General features: G+C 37.7%; 3 protein-coding genes and 1 non-coding gene across 9 annotated transcripts; 1 reads left to right on the top strand and 3 right to left on the bottom strand.

Annotated features, from left to right (window-relative positions):
- Positions 1 to 110: 110 nt before the first annotated feature.
- Positions 111 to 183, bottom strand: TRNAK-UUU (transfer RNA lysine (anticodon UUU)). The gene has a single exon. It is a non-coding gene; the product is annotated as a tRNA-Lys (tRNA).
- Positions 184 to 219: 36 nt separating this feature from the next.
- On the top strand, positions 220 to 5,474 carry LOC140013191 (uncharacterized). Its single transcript, XM_072062307.1, has 13 exons — positions 220 to 446; positions 572 to 1,205; positions 1,535 to 1,619; positions 1,759 to 1,848; positions 2,107 to 2,180; positions 2,728 to 2,812; positions 2,909 to 2,998; positions 3,432 to 3,562; positions 4,037 to 4,118; positions 4,194 to 4,241; positions 4,476 to 4,548; positions 4,646 to 4,749; positions 5,020 to 5,474. The coding sequence occupies exons 1-13, from the start codon at positions 302 to 304 to the stop codon at positions 5,128 to 5,130; spliced, it is 1,752 nt and encodes a 583-aa protein (XP_071918408.1). The 5' UTR covers positions 220 to 301; the 3' UTR covers positions 5,131 to 5,474.
- A 741-nt stretch (positions 5,475 to 6,215) lies between these two features.
- LOC140013199 (uncharacterized) lies at positions 6,216 to 10,430 on the bottom strand. The gene is made up of 6 exons (XM_072062318.1): positions 9,955 to 10,430; positions 8,360 to 8,421; positions 7,930 to 8,210; positions 7,456 to 7,527; positions 7,310 to 7,372; positions 6,216 to 6,690 (listed from the first exon to the last, which is right to left on the bottom strand). The coding sequence occupies exons 1-6, from the start codon at positions 10,059 to 10,061 to the stop codon at positions 6,646 to 6,648; spliced, it is 630 nt and encodes a 209-aa protein (XP_071918419.1). The 5' UTR covers positions 10,062 to 10,430; the 3' UTR covers positions 6,216 to 6,645.
- Positions 10,431 to 11,654: 1,224 nt separating this feature from the next.
- On the bottom strand, positions 11,655 to 17,116 carry LOC140013200 (uncharacterized). 6 transcript variants are annotated; one of them, XR_011820266.1, is made up of 12 exons: positions 16,690 to 17,112; positions 16,451 to 16,527; positions 15,975 to 16,063; positions 15,727 to 15,808; positions 14,725 to 14,792; positions 14,536 to 14,617; positions 14,089 to 14,172; positions 13,898 to 13,993; positions 13,588 to 13,707; positions 12,744 to 12,919; positions 12,122 to 12,235; positions 11,655 to 11,903 (listed from the first exon to the last, which is right to left on the bottom strand). XR_011820266.1 is itself a non-coding variant. In XM_072062331.1 (11 exons), the coding sequence occupies exons 1-11, from the start codon at positions 16,781 to 16,783 to the stop codon at positions 12,214 to 12,216; spliced, it is 981 nt and encodes a 326-aa protein (XP_071918432.1). In that variant the 5' UTR covers positions 16,784 to 17,112; the 3' UTR covers positions 11,976 to 12,213. The 6 variants fall into 6 exon arrangements, 5 of the variants coding, with proteins under 5 accessions (XP_071918432.1, XP_071918440.1, XP_071918423.1 ...); XM_072062331.1 differs by lacking the exon at positions 11,655 to 11,903 and having other exon boundaries at positions 11,976 to 12,235; positions 15,975 to 16,054; XM_072062339.1 differs by lacking the exon at positions 11,655 to 11,903 and having other exon boundaries at positions 11,976 to 12,235; positions 15,727 to 15,787.
- Positions 17,117 to 18,136: the final 1,020 nt, after the last annotated feature.

The following is an 18,136-nucleotide window of genomic DNA, read 5'->3' on the forward strand; positions in this document are numbered from 1 at the left end:
TTTCATTAACATTATATGCAAAATGGAAGAACCAAAGCAGGGTTAACAAGAGGAATGAATCATGAGGAGAATACAATTAAAAATAACAACAACCAATAAACGAACCGTTGCGCCGTCTGTGGGAATCGAACCCACGACCACACGGTTAAAAGCCGTGCGCTCTACCGGCTGAGCTAAGACGGCGGACAGAGTAGATGCTCAAAAACATATTTGAAAGGAGTCAAGACAGTCGGAAACATATTTAACATGACAATGCTACGGCGGCAGTCGAGTGGAGTGTTGGACTCGGAGTGAGCGGGCGATGGCAGAAATCAGTGAAGCTCAGCCCACAGAATCCGACGAAACACCGCAGCCGTCGAATTTAGACCCGGAGACCATGCGAAAAACAAAACCCGGAGTGAAACGCCTCATTCTCACCCTCTCTGTTCTCTTCTCTTTCCTCATAGGTAATTTTCTTTTCCTGTTTTATTCAAGAACCATCACCTATATGCTCTGTACTTTTACGGAGAATATTTTCTTATTCTTCTTCTTCCTTTTTTTTTTTGGAAAAAAAAAATCGATTCAAATGCAGGTCTGCCATTTTTGCTAAAATCAGTGGAAATCTACAGATCACAGCTCCCCTTCCGCGACATCGATTCACTCTCAGCGGCAATCGAATCCAATCCAATTCTCTTCCCCTGCCATTTCCATGCCGTCTTTGTAAACTTTCCCGCCGCGTCATCATCATCCTCCGGAAATCAGCTAGGGTTTTCGATTTACTCTCGCATGCAAAAACTCTTCCCTAAAACTCCACTTTGCGGCACCTGCAGCAACTACTCCGTCAGCGTAACGTTGGACTCCAGTGGATTGCTTGATGGATTTAAATATGACCGGAATTTAGATAATTTCGACGAAAACTTGGATGAATATTTAGAGTCCGTGTTGAGTAAAGATGGCAAATATACGGTTGTGGTGGTGAACAGGGAGGATGTGGAGGAGGTGAGGGCAGTGGTTGGCAAGTTTCGACATGCGTGGATCGAAGGGAGGATTGAGAACGCGGAGGAGCTGGTGGAGAGGATAGCGGAGATATTTGTCAAAGTTTTTGTCAATGGTGGGAAAGAGGAAGGTTCAATTCACGGGGAGTTTATGCCTGTTGGAGCTGACGGGAGGGTTGTGCTCTCGTTCAATTTGTTGAATGCCGATCCGCGTGATTGGGTTTATGATTGGTATGATGTTCTGCCTGTGTTGGTGTCCTTGTGTTTATCTACTTACTAGTACTTTATTTGTCAAACAAATGGTGCTTCTTTGCTTACTTTGGTTGCCGTTGCCCTCGTACTTTTTCTTTATAGTGGCTGTATGAGGAATGCCCAAAGGTTCATGTTTTAGCTATTCTGCTTCTGCTTATGTCTGTACTGAATTTTACTGGCATTTTCCTCTATGCTGAGAACTTGCCTTGCCAATGGCAGAGTTCCAACTAGAATTGTTAATTGTCACATCGACCGAAAGTCTTAAGCTGTACGAACATTGAATGACTGCATGTTCAATGTGGTTGCAGGGATTTTCAGAGTATAGAAGAGATTCTATTGGCTCCAATTGTTGAGGCTTTGAGACCTCTGGCAGACGTTAGTGTGGAAAGTCAGGTAATGATACCATATCCTATAGTGATGTGTCCACTCATTTTGAAAACTTTGTGGTGCGTTGTTTTTAGGTTCTTTTGAAAGATTCAGGTTAGTAACTGATGTTTCTGTAAATGTTTGGCGTCACTGGCTGTGCATGCAGGTTTTATATCATACTCCTAAGTCCTCTTTTTCTTATTGGGATGAGAAGCTGACCAGCCATGTCTTCAGCACTAAAGATCTTCCTTTCTTTGTATGTTCACTTAATTCCTTCTATGGTGTGCACTCTTATGTTTGGGGAAGAAAATTTCCATGCACATGTACTCTATCTGCATGTAGACAGGTTTATGTGTCTGTTTTCTTACTGTATATGTGTTCCTTTGTTGCCTGTTCTTCTCTCTGTTATTTGAGCTATATTGCACTTTGATTTTCTTATTCTTGTTTCATTTGCTATTGTCTGCAGTGCCTTCTATTCTTCTGGACTGTTCTTGAGTAATTCGGTTTTTGATAGGTTAATTCAAATGAGTGGCACCTGGATACATCAACTGCAGCTGGAGGACGGTCTAAAGTTCTGCAGTTTGTGGTGTATATTCTTTAACTCATTATCATTTGTCCTAGATAGTTCCCAGAAAATTAGGGGGGTTTTCTTCATATTTATGAGTCATGTGACATGAATGTCAATGAGATATCTTAACCCAACAGACTACATGAACCTAAAGAACTCAAAATATACTTTTCCAACAATAAAGCTTTTTTGTTCTTTGTGGATATAAAGGTGATAAAGCACATTGCAACTGTAGCACAACAAGGGAATTGAATTATATAGAAGTGTCATGAGAATGAAGCATGCATAAGAAAAAAGAATGGTGAAAATTTTTGCGTGAAGTCTAGTTCTTTGATACTGATTTCTTTAACTTCTGGTTTTTAGTTTGCCTAAGTGCAATAAGTTTGTCAATGAATTGGAGTGAGTGAATAATATCTAATATGACTAGTGCTATTATAGGAGTTGGTTGTGTTTGTTAAGGTTTATTTTCTTTAGAAATGATTGCATTGCTACACCTGGTTTCAATCCACTTATCTGTTATTGCAAACCATCTAATGTCCATAATAACTAATTTCCTTGTAATGGCAGATACATACCATCTTCAAGAGAGTGTCCGCTTTTCTTGCAGCTACCCAATGGAGAGCTTTCTTTGACAAATGGCTTTATATCTCCAGTGAGTTGCATACTTAATGTTACAACTAGAGATCTATTTCTCTCATTCTTCTCATAACTGTTGTATCCTCTAATGGGCTTTTTTGCTGTGCAACAGATGTGGGGAGGTGTTGTTGTTTGGAATCCCCCTGCTTGTTTGAATATTTCTGAAAGTACTCATCCTCTTAGGCATACGATGTCCCTCAAGGTCAGTATACTGTTAGCTTTGATGTAAAGACTATAAAATACTTATTTAGAACTAAACTCATCTTGAGGACTTGTAGTCTCTAGTGCCTAATTGCACCAACATTAATATCGGTAGGTGCAAGTCATTGGTATACTCATTGGGCATGAAAAGTGTACACGAACATGATCAGTAAACCTTTAGAGTGGTCGAACATTTGTATCTGCAGGGGTGTGACTGTGAGCCAACAGTCCTTCTAAGCAGAAGTCTGTGTAGGAATGATTTCAATTTTGCTTGGCAGGCGAGCGCAAGCATCAGATGTGGAATGTCTTTCCTGTCCATTAGCTAGATTGAACTGAGTCCCTGGGCAGACTTGCATTTAGAAAAATAGAGATTATTCACGTATGCAAACCTGGTTTATCAAACTTTGCTTATTAACCTATCTTTTGTGAACTAGGACATGAAGAAGGTTTTTGAAATTTTCACTGGGCAGCTGCGACAGCTATTTGGTCTGAAGTCTGACAGCATGGTCACTAGTGCATCAGGCATGTCAATACTTTTAGCCAGTGAAAGAGGCTTTGGAAAGTGGTGAGATACTTGCCTGGTACAATGGTTTAGTGGGAAGTGAACTAGAGAAAGGTTTATGTTTGCCTTTTGAGTGCCCCAGTCAAGATTGAGCCTCCCCTATAGTGTAAAATTCGGCAGTCTGCTTGTAACTGCTCAATTGACTGAAATAATGGCAAACTTCCTAGTGGTGTTATGTATAACAAAGGGTCAAATTAAAATGTCATTAAAGGTTGTATTTTGTCTGCTTGGCTTAGAGATGCATTATTGACCATGCATACTGATACTGCAATTGCAGGTTTTGGTTCTGAAATCATTAACACATTGGCTCTCCTTTTCACGTTAACAGACGTGTGAAATTGTGATTTTTTCCCTAATATTCATTGTGTGTTCTGCTTTTATTCCACTGTTAAGCAAAGTTTTACTCTTTAGCTTTCTGGTTAATGGATTGTTCAGTTCACTTTATTTGCTAAAGAGTGCAATTACTTTATGCGTTAGGGAACGTGACGTGTTGTCACGGCAACATACATGCTTTAATCTTCTCCAATGTGGTACGACCCTTGGATCGCTTTCTCGTTTGGTGCGTTATCTTCTCTTTATATCCTTCCTCCTTACACTTAAAAAAGTTTCTAGATTTGATACATTCCCTGTTTAGGTACAATCCCTTCCAAGGATGATCATCATGGATGAGATTGGGAAACAGGTTAGTTAACAAATGCTTCTTTGATTGGTACCCTTGGGTTATTCTCTTTTAAGCCGTCTGAACAAAACATAGATGTAAATTATCTCAAGCTCCCTCTAGCCTTGCTTGTCTTTTTAATCAAGCTGGTAAACCAATATGCATGCATGTCTTGATTTTTCTCGACGTCTATTGTTTTAGCTGTAGAACATTTTAAATCATTTGCTGGTAAGTTTTACTGCTCTAAACCTGGAACAGGTTAAGTTTTCTCTGGAAGCTGCAAAGCTAACTCTGACGAATGCTTCTCTTGGAATTTATGATGCCTCTGCTGGTAAGATGTTCCAACTTGGTTCTTAGTACTGGATTAATTCTCCTTCTGTTGCATTGTAGCAGAAACCTAATATATAGTCTATTCAATTTTGTGTCAGTGTCCTCAAGACAAGCAAGATCCTTGGCAGAGGATGCTTTCTATCATCCATCTATGATGTCTGTGAGCTACTACTCGTTTGAGCACTGTTTTGCTGTCTATTCAGTATGTTCCAGACCACTTTTAACATGTTTATCTTGCTTCTTGGACAGATGAAATGATAAAGTTTGCAGGTTAAAACTTCATGAGGACTTGCATAACATAATCAAATCCTCCTGGTGTTGCATTGCATAGGAATTCTCACTGTAGTTTAGTTAGAATATGTTATGCACGATCTGCTTGCAATTTAACTAGTGCTTTGAGCGCCATTGTTGCTATCCACAGACAACTGCATATGAGAAATTTTTCTGATGATTTGCTCCATCTACTTTTCAGCCATTCTTTCTTCCAGTTTCGCTCCACGTGCTTCTTGCAGTTCTTAGAGAATGGAAAAGATACAAGCAAGAACAGAAAAAATATCTTGCCTGGAAAAACAAAGGCATTTGAAGTTGTTCTCATCAGCTCAATGCATGACTATGGTATGGGCCAAAGAGTTTCGGTCGTGAACTGACAACATGCACGATTTCATAGGGATCCCTCCCTTGCGCCCAAAAGCCTCTAGCTGCATTTTGGAAAGGTGTAACAGCTAGATGATACTCGATGAAATTGAGAGCAATCTTTTACAGGCAAATCCAAGTAGACTTGCGTTAGCCTTAGATTTTCCTGACAAAATTTTTGTATAAACTAACAACAATTGATTGTGTATAAATGATTGAATTTGTTTCTTGTTGCTGTTGGCAGTGGCTTTTCAAGTGCATAGTTTGATTATAATGGTTGAACTCTTGCCTTCACTATGGTTTTTGAAGTATCCTTTTGCTATTGACTATGCGGATCTTTTTCAATCCGTTAAGTATTTTGACAAGATGTAATTTTGGCACCGGCCCTTAATTTGGGAGTTTGGGAGGGTATGCTGGAAAATTTCGAAAGACGTTATATGGTTTGGTGATTTAAGGAAGAAAAGTAAAGATGTTGGTTTTAGGACACGGGTGTCTTTTTGCTATTTCTCTTTCACCACTTTTGGGGACGAATTGGCATTCTGAAAATTTCAAGTGGCTACTTCAAGCTCTCTGATTTCCAATTTGGAAATGACTTCCAAAGGTGACATCATAGGTGATATGTAGTTCTGAAATATCCTCGTACTTCTCTATTTTTCTCCCCAATCTTTCCTGGCAAATAACTCCAAATAGATGGATTTCTCCTCCGTTGACTTTCCTTATTCTTATCGGAGACTCGGACTCCCCAGCGCAGGTAACCGCAAAAGGAACGATTACACACCTAGTATTCGTACTTCTTTAAAATTCACCTACAAACGGAAGTCTAGCTTCAAATGCTGTTGCGGATAAGCTGCAGGTTTGCTTGGTTAAGTGCAATAGACGAGCATCCTGACAAAGGAACAAAACAGTTTTGTCCTGGCAGTTTGTACCTAAGTACCGGTCGCGCACATATACTGAAGCTAATGCCGACAGTTTTCAGTTCAAACAGCCTTTTCGTTCACTTTATATTTCCTATTGTATACCTACGAGAAAGGAAAATTTAAGGGATACAGTATCCGGATTGATGCAGTAACCATCCAAAACATGAATCAAATACTTGAAAGAATTAGCTATCTCAGACAACATTCAGTATTTATCCTTCAATTAGCCCACTCCTACAACCTTCTGGAAAGCAAATCTTTTTGACATTGTTTGCAAGTAACTAATAACATCAGAGCTTGAATGAAGGGCACAATAAAAGCACCAAGCCACAAGTTCACAAACAGATCCCGCTTTGTTTTTCAAGATCCTTCCATCATTTGGCAATAATGATGAGCTCATTAAGGTCGCTTCCAGCTAGACTCTGTAATTTTCCCACAAAAAGTAAAGTGCAGCCTCCATCGACTAAAACAAGCCTGCAAATCTTTAGGGATGGTCAACTAATCAACACGATCCAAGCAAGCAAACAAGGAAACCACTGCTAGATAAGCTAAACTTTAGACTCCAATGCTAGCAGTATTTTCTTCCTTGGACCCTGAAAACACAGATAGATTGATTAAGTAGACAATTCAGAGGTTTCAAAGGCAGATAGGCGGCCAACACGATAAACAAAGCTGATCCTTTTATGTTCTGTCATCACAACTCCTTACCAATTCACTAAGCACCAAATTGCCTCAAACCAGTGATTACACAAGCAAACCTATTTGCTTCCTTCCACCCCCCTCCCTCCAAAAAATAAAAAAAAACCTTCCCAGAGCTAAACCCAAAAAAAAAAAAAAAAAAAGAAAAAAACCTGTAATGTGGGCTGTGCATAAATTGAAACAGCACAGTGTATATGTCACGGGAGATCAAAACTAAAGGCCTTTAAAACAGCAGGCTAAGAGCTTATATTTCTTGGAAACCAACCTGACCATTAAGGATCTCATGTTCAAATTTCAGATTCACTAACAAAAGGTTTTAAGCCTCTGGTACCTATCTTGTGCTTCTTTTCCATGAACAGTCACCCTATAGTTTGTATTCTGACCAGCCAATAGCAAAACAGCAAAATTTTGCATATGGATGTAATAAGTTCCTAATAAACACCTAATCACAACCCCAGAAGAATCAATAATGATAAACCTTGATCTGAACTTCGAAGGGACTCGATAACTTACCATTGGTATTCCCATTGCCTTGAGATCTTCGTCAGTCATGTGCAAAAGGGCAGTCATATCAACCTGAAAAAGTAGGCAGGTGGTAATTTCCTGAAGGTAAAGCTGTTGAAAACAAAACTAATAGTTAAGTACATTACAATACATACTTCCTCAGCTTGAAATGAAATGGAGTATTTTTCAAGGCCCAGCGATTGCAGAAAGCTATCCACTGATTCTACCTGAAACAAAAAAATATCAGGCATAAAAACCAGTCATGGGAGATATGGCAACATAAGATATTTGACAGTATACAAGTATTCCTCCTCTTCTTCTCTCTTGGATAACAACATTCAAATAAACCATGCACACGCATTTCACATGATGGATAGGGAAGATAGAAGTAAAACGGGGCAACTATATCAAGGGCAATAGTTAACAGATGATGAAGAATGAACTCCAACTAGGAAAATGTACATCACTTGCATGGGCACCCCTGGACACCTTATCGTCACCTCAACATCATATGCATTTAGGACGTCCATCCTAATAACTATGTGCACACAGAGCATGAATAAATCTATGACAAAAGCGACGGGAACTGAACTGAACTAACATGAACAAATCCTAATTTATATTCTTGCCTTCTGATTTTTTTTCTTAGAAACTGAACTGGCAGCTGCTTTTTTCTCTGATGCAACAGGAGCTTCAGCTATGACACTTTTCCTGGCAGGTCTACCGACCTCAGATGCTGGTTTTGGCTTGGGTGGATCAGTGTCCATAGCTTGTGAATAAATTGTACCAGAGAGCTTTTCCCGTAGATCCCTTACACCACCTGGAAGAGACCCTCTTACATTTTGAGTTGCTCGCTGGATACTCTTCTTTTGGAGTTTCAAACGAAGATCTGATGCACCAATTCTGCGATCTATTCATTGATTAATAATAATCAAAATCCTCTAAAAGGTAAGTGCAGAGGAAAACCTGATATACATATACTAAGGTTGAACCCATAAGTGGTCAAACTAACATATACATATACTAAGGTAGAACCCATAAGTAGTCAAACTAACATACTTGAAAACTTAGGTTCGTCATCCTCAAAAAGATCATGTTCCCATTTGTCATCTTCTCTTTGCCTGCAGAAAGCATCATGCCAGAGATTATGAAATGCAAACAAGGCCAGGTTCGCATTCGTCATAATCCATTTTCCTATTACACATTCTGTATTAAAGAGTAAACCTTCAACACATCCGAGAGGAAAATATGCACTAGGGAGGAAGGAAGATGGTTTGGGAGCGGGGAAGCACCATCACACAAGCTTTTCTTGAATCAAAACTATAACTGCAGGCGATGTCAAATAGATCAAAATCCAGCATTGACTGTTTCCAATGCCCAGAAAAGGAGTGTTGATGGAAGAAATCCATCATATGTTATTCCTATTAGTGCCATGGTTTAGAAAACATCACCAGAACTTAATCCCCTTAAAATTCGTCAAAGCACACACACAACTTATAACACCCCAAACTCTAAGAATAAGAACTCTTCACTATCGATCACCCATCAGAAGGTATATGCTGATAAACAATGGATGTCCAATCTAATCAATACAGATGCATATTCCACCTCGTCATCATCTAATTAATTAGTTCAAATGCTGCTCATGAGATGTTTTATGGATATAAAAGAACAAAATCATATAATTCAGTCCCATGATACATCACCATTCATCATCCTGACAACATAGATAGCATGAACTGCAACTAATCCACAAATGCAGTAAACTAACTTCTCAAAACAAATAACAATGATGAATTATCTGGGTGAAACAAAAAGAGTCGGATGGCAACAAAAATAGAAGAGGATGTGGAACCACAAAAGGAAGCTGGATTACGAGAAAAGACATTTTCTGTCATTACAAACCAAGGAAATTGCAATTGTCATGAATAACACCTTCAGATACAAAATTGGCTGTCAGTGTATCAGCAGTGGTACTTTCTGTACATTTATAAAGCATAAGGCTAAAAAAAAAACTGTAGCTCCAATTTGTGTATTAAACACGAAAAAATATTTTCAGCACAAAAATGATCACCAAGAAATTAGCCCTTCAACAATTAGCAAAGTCTAATTCCAAAAAAAAATTACAATATGTAGTAGTACTACTTTCTGTGAAGCACATATCGATGCCCGCCACATGATACAGTAAGCTACATAAGAGCCAAAGTTCTCAAATGAAAAACTGGAGCAGCGCCCGAGGACAGGCAACCGAGTAGCTTCCGAACAAACCCAATTTAATAAACAAATGAGAAAAAAATTAAATTCCATGGAAAGCTATCTACCTATAAAATTTTCAATAACTTTCAGAAGTTTCACTCTTGAACTTTTTTTTTTTTTTTGGAAGCGTTCAACATTTAGTACCGGATTTCCCAGCACAAAGCTTTCCAAAACTTTTTTAATTAGGCAACCAAAAGAAGGAAAAAAATGGATAGCGGGAGGGGAACTAGTTACTGCTTGCAAAACAATTTCAACTCTTAAATCAAATTATTCGGATGGAAAATAAATTCGAAGTGAAAATGCAAGACGGATAACGAATCAACATAGCTGTAATCATATGGAACAATGATAGTACCTAACAAATTTACATACAACAAGAAACCCGAAGCAGGGAGTACCTTTTGCCGGTAATCTGTCTCCGACGAGCGGAATCGCCATCTGAGTTACCATTAAGGCGATCCTTTACTGACCTCTTGGATGCAGCCTCTACTCGATCAGCATACATATTAATACTGAAACAGCTACAAGCGGCCAAATAACCAAAAACCCTAACCCTAGCCCTAACTTTGATTAAATTTCTTGTATACGATTCACGAACCGGGAAAATGCACTAGACACAGAAGAAGAGCGAGAGCGGGCGGAAAGCGATTCGCAGACAAGTTAAAAGGTACAGAAAAAAACTCGTGCAAATTCAAAGCAGAATTGACTGTTAGTGGTATTATTTAATAAAAGGAGGAGGAATCTTAAACGGGATGGAATGCAAAGGTAAGCAAAAACTTTGTGCAAATTCGGGTTTGGGGCTACTGATGCGTGTATGGGTTCTCGTGTCGCCCGGGAAGCGGATCGTTTTTTTTTTGAGAGAACAATATTATTTTGTGTAAAATCTAAAAATTCTTATTTCTGGTATTAATGGAAATTTGAATACCGGTATTATCATTACTAAATTATTATCAATCCTAGGCATATGGTACTCGAATTCATTAGGGAAAAAGATGAAGCAGTTTTTGGAATTAAAGTTACGAGTTCAGTTGGGAGGCCTTGTTTGGACAGTAATTTTTAAAAGAAAATTTGCTATGTTTTCTGTGAACATATTTTCCAATCACCTTTTTATGTCAAATATATCAAATCATTACAATAAATTTTCTACAAAAAATCCAAAAAAAAAATTGCAATCCAAACAAGAATAGTTATTGAATGACTTCTCAATAATTGCAAGTTTGGCACAAACGATTGTAGTTAAGCAGTAGGTTTTTCACTCTGCCTCATAATAACAACTAAACTTGTTAAACAATTAACGTTCCAAGGCTTTAAACACCCATTTCATGATTCTACTCCCAACCATTTAATAAGTAAAACGAAAGTATTCAGGCGTGTGAGGAAAAAAATGTGGTAAATGGATGGTTAATGAAACCAATAATTTTTATGTTTTTTTTTTTGTATTGGAGAGTGTAATTGATCTTTAATGCAACTAGATCTAATGTGGTCTCAAGTACTTTATGTTGCTGATAGTTGAAAAAAAGGATGGGACAAAACTAAAGACCTTAGATTCTGTTAAAATAGCTCTTTCTATTTGTATTTTTTTAGGTATGAAATTATTGTTTATGTTTGTGAAGCTCTTTAACAAGCCAAGTAGTAGTAGTATCTTTCCCAGGTTGAAGGCTACCTCAGGAATTGGTGGCTCTCCCTTAAAAAATAAAAACACGTTTTCCTAGAGACTTGAGAGCTGGGAACACAATTCAAAATGGTGCTTGACATGGGGGGCCTTGATTTTGAAGAAGGATTTGATGATGAAGCGGTTGATTCTATCTGGGCTGTGATTATAGAGTGTGTACTTATCATCAAGTTGTACCTTGGTTCTCTTTTTCTTCTGATTGGGGGATGATCAGATCATTGATGCTTTCAGCGATTCGTTAAACGCAAGTGCCACTTTCAATCTTCTTATACAAAAATCCCTTTGCTACAGGTTCTTATATTAAAACGATTTACGTATGTCGTAATATAATGCCATCTCCATTCTGTGTTCCAATAATATCGTAAACAAAGGGGAACCAGGGAAATCAGGCTAAAGCCACATCTTGGTTTGGGTCGAGAGCTATCAGACGAAACAAATCTCTTCCAAGGTTAGAACCAGGATTTGCTTATTCCCCCTGCAGGGAGAATGGGTAAAAGCTTTAAACGAAGATTGTAGCATGAAAGATGGAGATACCAGCAGAGGCTTGACGTCCTGTTACTTGCATAATTGCATGAAAAGAATACTACTTGTATTCTCAACTGCAACAGAAATACTAACTTGACGAAATGTAGTTGCACCTTTCCCCTGCATTCCATTCCTACGTGATGCTTATGGCTGCAAATGGGGTCATCGACTCAGTTTGATTTCTCAAGTCGCGGGATTCAGACAACGCACGGAAGCAAAGAGTAAACCTTCTAAACACCAACTAGTTTTTCTCCAGTCCTTTCTTAATCTTCGTTTATGAGCACTCTACTTTCTACTACAGAATTCAGATTGAGTTCAAAGACTTTTGTTTACAACAATTGGTCATGCTTTGTTTACAACTTCGTTACCTGAATTAATCTAACCATGAGTCCATGGCCTTCATTGTGGAGTGAAACGAAACAATATGATCCCTCACTTCCCATGCAAACTTGGAAGAGGCTTAATCACCAGCATCAACACTCCTGCTAACAATGCAACTGAGTTAGACTGAATTAGAACCAGATATTAAGAAATTTCAGATTTCAATCTCCTCTTGAGATTCCACACAACAAAATCCTTTCAATTCTTATTTAGGATCGTGTGGCATTCATTCTGTTTCAGTTTCTAAAGTCGTTGCTTGTATAACGACGTTCGAGCACTTTTACTTTAGGTTATTGTGCACGTGGGATCCTGAGTTACAGTTTTCTTATAACAATCACGAGTCAAGGAGCTATTCGTCATCACTTTCAAGGAAAGAGAATGGGACTATGGCATCCAGTTTAAGAGATAAAAGTGGTTTACAAAAGTTTGGCTTGGTATTTAAGCAATTCCTGATGGCAATCCAATCCAAATGACATTGAAAACCATAGTGAAAGAAAGGCAAAAATTAAGATATTATCGCTAGATCTCTTTATTCATCATCCCCAAAGAGCTTTCATGCCTGTCCCTGCTCAAGTTACGATCCTGAGAATATAATAAGACTTAAATTACCTTGAAAACAGTCCAAAGTAAGGATTGGTAATAGCAGAGTTCAGAACTGCCCAAGCTTCTGCAAGTGTGGCCATGTCAACTTTGTCTTTGGGTAGGTACAAAAATTCTCCTCCAATTATCTCAAACCCACAGAGTTCGAGAAACTTGACACCTTCTTTAAATTTTCCTACCCTGCTCTGTTATTACAAATAAATTAATCAAGTATACAATACAGTAGATAAAAAAAAAAAAAACTTTGAATCCTACATTGTTAGTAGATACTCACGGTGCAGAAAAAAGTTTCACAAGAATTGAGTGCTATAATGGTCATACAAATTATGCAGGTGCAAAATTCCAAGGGAACATTACGTCACAGCTACCACATTGCATTTCTTGATATTGGTTCTTGACGATGCAACCAAACACAGAGACACAATGCACAAGCATCTCTCTCTCTCTCTCTCTCTCTTCCCAGAAAGTCTATGCAATGTATGAACTGAACCTAGGACTGACCGTCAAGATTCTCATCACATGGCCATGGCTTCAGCATGAAAAGTAGAATTGCCTAAAACCACTTGGTTTGGGCGGTACTCCTAGTAAAATTAGCATCATTGCAGAAAGGACGGTAGCATAAAGAAGTCTCTCTAGTTCAATAGAGTGGAACTAAGAAAAGGAGAGACATAAATACTCCCAACTCCCTAGAATCTCGAACATTTTTTCTCTTCATATATACGTTGACAACATGCAAAATTTTTGACCAAAAGTATATTTAGTTCTTTGGTCTGGCAACATAAACCCAACTTTGCTCATTCATTATGGGGAAGAACTTGATTGTCTTTTCTAGTCCATTCAATAAGCATATTACCTGGAAAGCTGGATTACCGAGTCGAATCTTCCTAAACTTTTCGTCATCAGGATTATTAGCAACATTTCTCAAATAAATTAATAGAGTTTGGACGGCCTTTTTCACTTGAGAGTCATCCCCCTGACAAACAAAATTAGCACAAGTAGGCTGATAAGCAGAAACAGTAACTCCAGCTGCTGCGTAACACAAGATGATAAAAGATTTCATCTAGGACACTTCACTCTTTTTTCATCAATTAAGACAAGATAGAACTTGAAGTTGTTTACAATCAACTTTCAATCAAAATGAAATCAAAACAGTTTTTGCCTACCATGACTTGACGCTTGAGAGATCTCAGACATTCCCTCATCAGATCCTCCTTCCTAGCAGAAACAGTCAACAAAGCAGGCTTAACCTGCTCTAAGTTCTACAATTGAAATGGGAAAGAAAGGCATAATGAGCCCAAAATATATAAAATGCAAAAGTATAACCAAACACGTGTGTTATTCCAAATACAGATACCTTGCTTTCATGTGAAAAGGATATGGCAGGGTTTACAGATAAAGGGCCTTCCACAGGCAATCCAAGCCACCCCCTTCTTTCTGCCTGGAAACACATATTTCATGTTACATCTTACCATCAAATGGTAACAATGGCTTCAAAACATCTAATATTTAGTTAACACGTTCTACTACTTCCAAAACTCATATGAACGAGTTGAGAGATCATTGGGACTTAACACTGACAAGGACAATAGTATTAAGGGTCACAGAAAGTAGTTTGAGTCAGAAATGGCTTAGGTGTTTTGAAACTTTTTCTTAATTGACAAGCATAATGAGAAGACACAATAATGAATTCAAAAACATCAAATTTGACAGGATAACAAAACAAAATGGAAATCAGGCTGTAATTGTTGCACAATAATTTGAAGATTCCAAAACTTTCAAAACTGGAAAAGTCTAGCTCTACCTTATCCTGTTGCAGCTTCTGATGGACTCTTTCCCTTGCCCTTCTCTTTTCTTCCACGTCTGCTTTCCTCTGAGCTACATTACTGAGATTTATAAAGATAATAAAAAGAATAATAACTGTCAAGAATCAAAACCCTCGTTAGAAGCACCAGAAGTTCATAAGTAATATCTCAATGAGCATAGGACAGACCGCTTTCTTTCATTTTCTTCTGACATTCGCTTTGCCACTTGCAGCTCTTTACCTGCTCTAATCCTTTCCTGCAACTCATCAGACAGCTTACTGTTACCAGCACAACAATTCTAAACATAAAGGGAAGAAATGTTCTTAAAAACTCTTCCTCAGGTATTTGTGTCAAAATACCAATTTGTTAGTTCATGCACACTAGTCTTGAAATTGACTGATGTCTGATGTTAAGGAATACAGAAACTGAGATATCAACCCTTGCACAAACCCCACATTTCCTCTGTTTTTTTTAGTTCTCATTCATTGGTAAGACCATAATGATGTGCAATGTATATAATTCTCTTGTGACATTGGCAGCGAACTTGGGGGCTTGGTTAAAAGATGAGAAGGGAACTCCAGAAGAATGATAGCCATAATCAGCTTTTAATAGGCAAAATCTTCCAGAGCACTTGAGAATGGCTCTTTATATGTCAAAACCTCGAGCCCATGCACACACCCAACATATGCAGACATGCCCAACACATGCAACATATGGACGCACCCAACAATTTACCTCCTATGAACATATAGCATAAATGTCAGACAAATACACAAGGGGACACACACATCCAGGGGCACAGAGTAATGTGTGGCTTGATAGAATGCTTTGTCAAAGCATATCCCTTGATGCCAAAGCAAAAGCAAGCACAGGCATAGAGAACCAGCTTCTAAGAAGTCTAAACTGTATGTTAAAGGAGAAGTCAGCGACCCTATACTAACTTTTAGTCTACATATGAAAGGGGAAAATCACTGAAACTATATGACATGAACCTCTTTGAAGGACTGAATATGCTTAGCAAGTATTGCCTAAAAGATAAAATGCATTCTGATAAGGAACTTATCGATGGTCAAGATGTCATAGCAGGAGAGGCTTGAAGTATTCAAACAGGAATCAATGGCACCCACAGAATATGGGGCCAAAAATTGTAGTAGTGACTGCTAGCAAAATATGAACTTATCTTAAAGTACCTTCTCCCTGCTTCTTTCCAGTTTCTTCTCTTCCACTTCTCTATTTTTACGCACCTGATCGCTGAATTTTAGATGGTAAAAACTGAAAGTCAAATTTTGCATCTTAATAAACTGAGCCTGGCAAGAGGTTAAAAGTCATAAAAGAAGTGAACAAGACTCAAGAAAGTTGGTAATCTTTTCTTCTTCTTATTTATTAGTTTATTGATTTATTTAAATATTTTTGATGGGGGACAGCAGAAAAAGAAAACCTTAATTCCGGTGCTTTCAGCTTCATTTCTTCGGAGATGAAAAATGGATCAGAAGCTTCAATAGGGATATCGACAGGAACCTGAGCAGACTTTTGGCATGAGCATGTACAAATTATAAAGTAATTAAGCACGCTCCGGAGATTAAGCTGCTTTATCCATATATCAGATGAAGCCTCATACCAGAACATACACAATAAGGAAGCGACTCCAATCAGAGTAGCTTTTTAGATACCGGTAGCAAGAACTGCTCTAAATGCATGTAAAGCACTTCCACTCATTACAGTAGACATTTAGCCAAAGAAGGTTGAGACGTAAATCCAGATCTTCACATTCTCAGGTAGGTTTTGGGTAAAATCAAATTTATAAACAGTTTCGAAAACATTTGTCCGAGAGAGAAATGGCACACTAAAGATGAGACAAACTACACTCAACATGAATTACAGATTAGGCCAGGTGTAAAAAATGAAGAGACATACCAAGGGCATCTCGTCAATGTCAGCATCATTCTCATGATCGATTATCCAACTTATTGCAGCCTCGACACTTGAATTACCTGAAAATTTAGCTCTCCTACTTGTGAGTTGGATAATAAGTATGCAATCTAACTGTTAAGTACGTATCCTTTTTCTTTTTCAAAATTATGCTCCAGTGCAACACCACTGCACGTCTAAAAGTCCAAATCCAGCAAGTTAACTTTCAGAACAAAAGAACCTACCTGAATAATGAAGAGCCCTAGTGGCCCGAGCCTCGGGGAATCCCATTTCCTCGAGTTCGCAAAGCAGTTTCTTGTCAACCCCCGGAACAGCCATTCTTGATAAACAGAAGGGGCTTCCGAATTTGAATTGAGAATGACGAAGTAAGGATTAAATGCTCTCGGGCATTTTGTGCGTCGCCATCTTCTGCGAAGTTCGGGAAACTGTTAAAGGAAAGCCCAGAAACCAGGGTCGAGCAGAAGACCGCCATTACAAGTTTAAGAGATGCTCTGATTCTTTATCCTTCTCCGAAACTTGAAGCCAAAATCTTCTGTAAAGTTGCTTTCCTCTCTACCTTTTATCGTATGTTGCTTGGCGCGGATCATGAATCTTCCTTTCATTTATTTTTATAGTCGTAATAAATAAGAAACCAGATGAGCTGCAAATAGGATATCCGGTCCCGGGCGCTTTTTGTGAACCGGTGCTTTTCTTTTTGTAAATATTTAAAAAAAAAACTATTTGGTTCAAAATTTTTATAACTTTACTCTGCTAATTTACTAGTTGTTTCTCCATTTCCCTCGAATTTGGAAAGGAAAAGTTCTTCAAAGCTTTGACATCACCCCAATTCTCCTCTATTCTTTTTACTATTTACTTTCTCTCAGCAAATTTTGAATTGGAGTGGAAAAAAGGAAAGAAAAAAGAAGAAAATATTCATCTATCTTCCCTTTTTTTTTTTTTGTTTTATTCCAAATTACAGTTCCAAAAGCGCTAGCACCATAGTGCAATGACTTGCGGCATCACTACACCAACGATCAGCTTGACAAAATTAAATTTGATTAAGAAAAAAAAAAAGCTTTCTACTATAAATAGATTAGTACAAGAAAAGGATCTTAATTTTTTTTGACAAAATATCTTTACAATAATAATGTTTGTGCAGGCAGTTAATTTGGTGTTAATTTTATATATTTTCAATTTTATCCTGATCTCTATTATTTATTAACTCTTATTTATATAATATATGAAGAAAGAGCGTCATTGTGTGATATAAACATACAGTGTTATAATCATTCTTTAAAATTTTTAATATACCCTTAATTATAAAGGTAAAATTGTCTCAATTGCATATAGTTATTTGAATCAAAAGATAGTTATCTATTCAGTTATCAACTAACTACTACTTCCTCCTTATGCTAACTTTTAACTCCCACATATTCTTCTCTACTTCCATCATTTCCGTTTCGAGTATAATTATCTACATTATAATGAAATTTGACCCATAAAATCCATAAAAAAAAACATTTTGAAGATATAATTGTGATAAATATATTTTTTGTTAATTGTACACGCATTAGAGTGCGCCTTAAGCATTGGTACTAATAAACAACTGCTGTTGTGCTTTCCTCAGTTATCTAGATTATTTTTATTACATTATTTGGTGTATAATTATATTCTATTAATATTATATTTGCT

The sequence above is a fragment of the Coffea arabica genome, chromosome 1e, assembly GCF_036785885.1.
Source record: "Coffea arabica cultivar ET-39 chromosome 1e, Coffea Arabica ET-39 HiFi, whole genome shotgun sequence".
NCBI classification, from domain to species: Eukaryota; Viridiplantae; Streptophyta; class Magnoliopsida; order Gentianales; family Rubiaceae; genus Coffea; species Coffea arabica.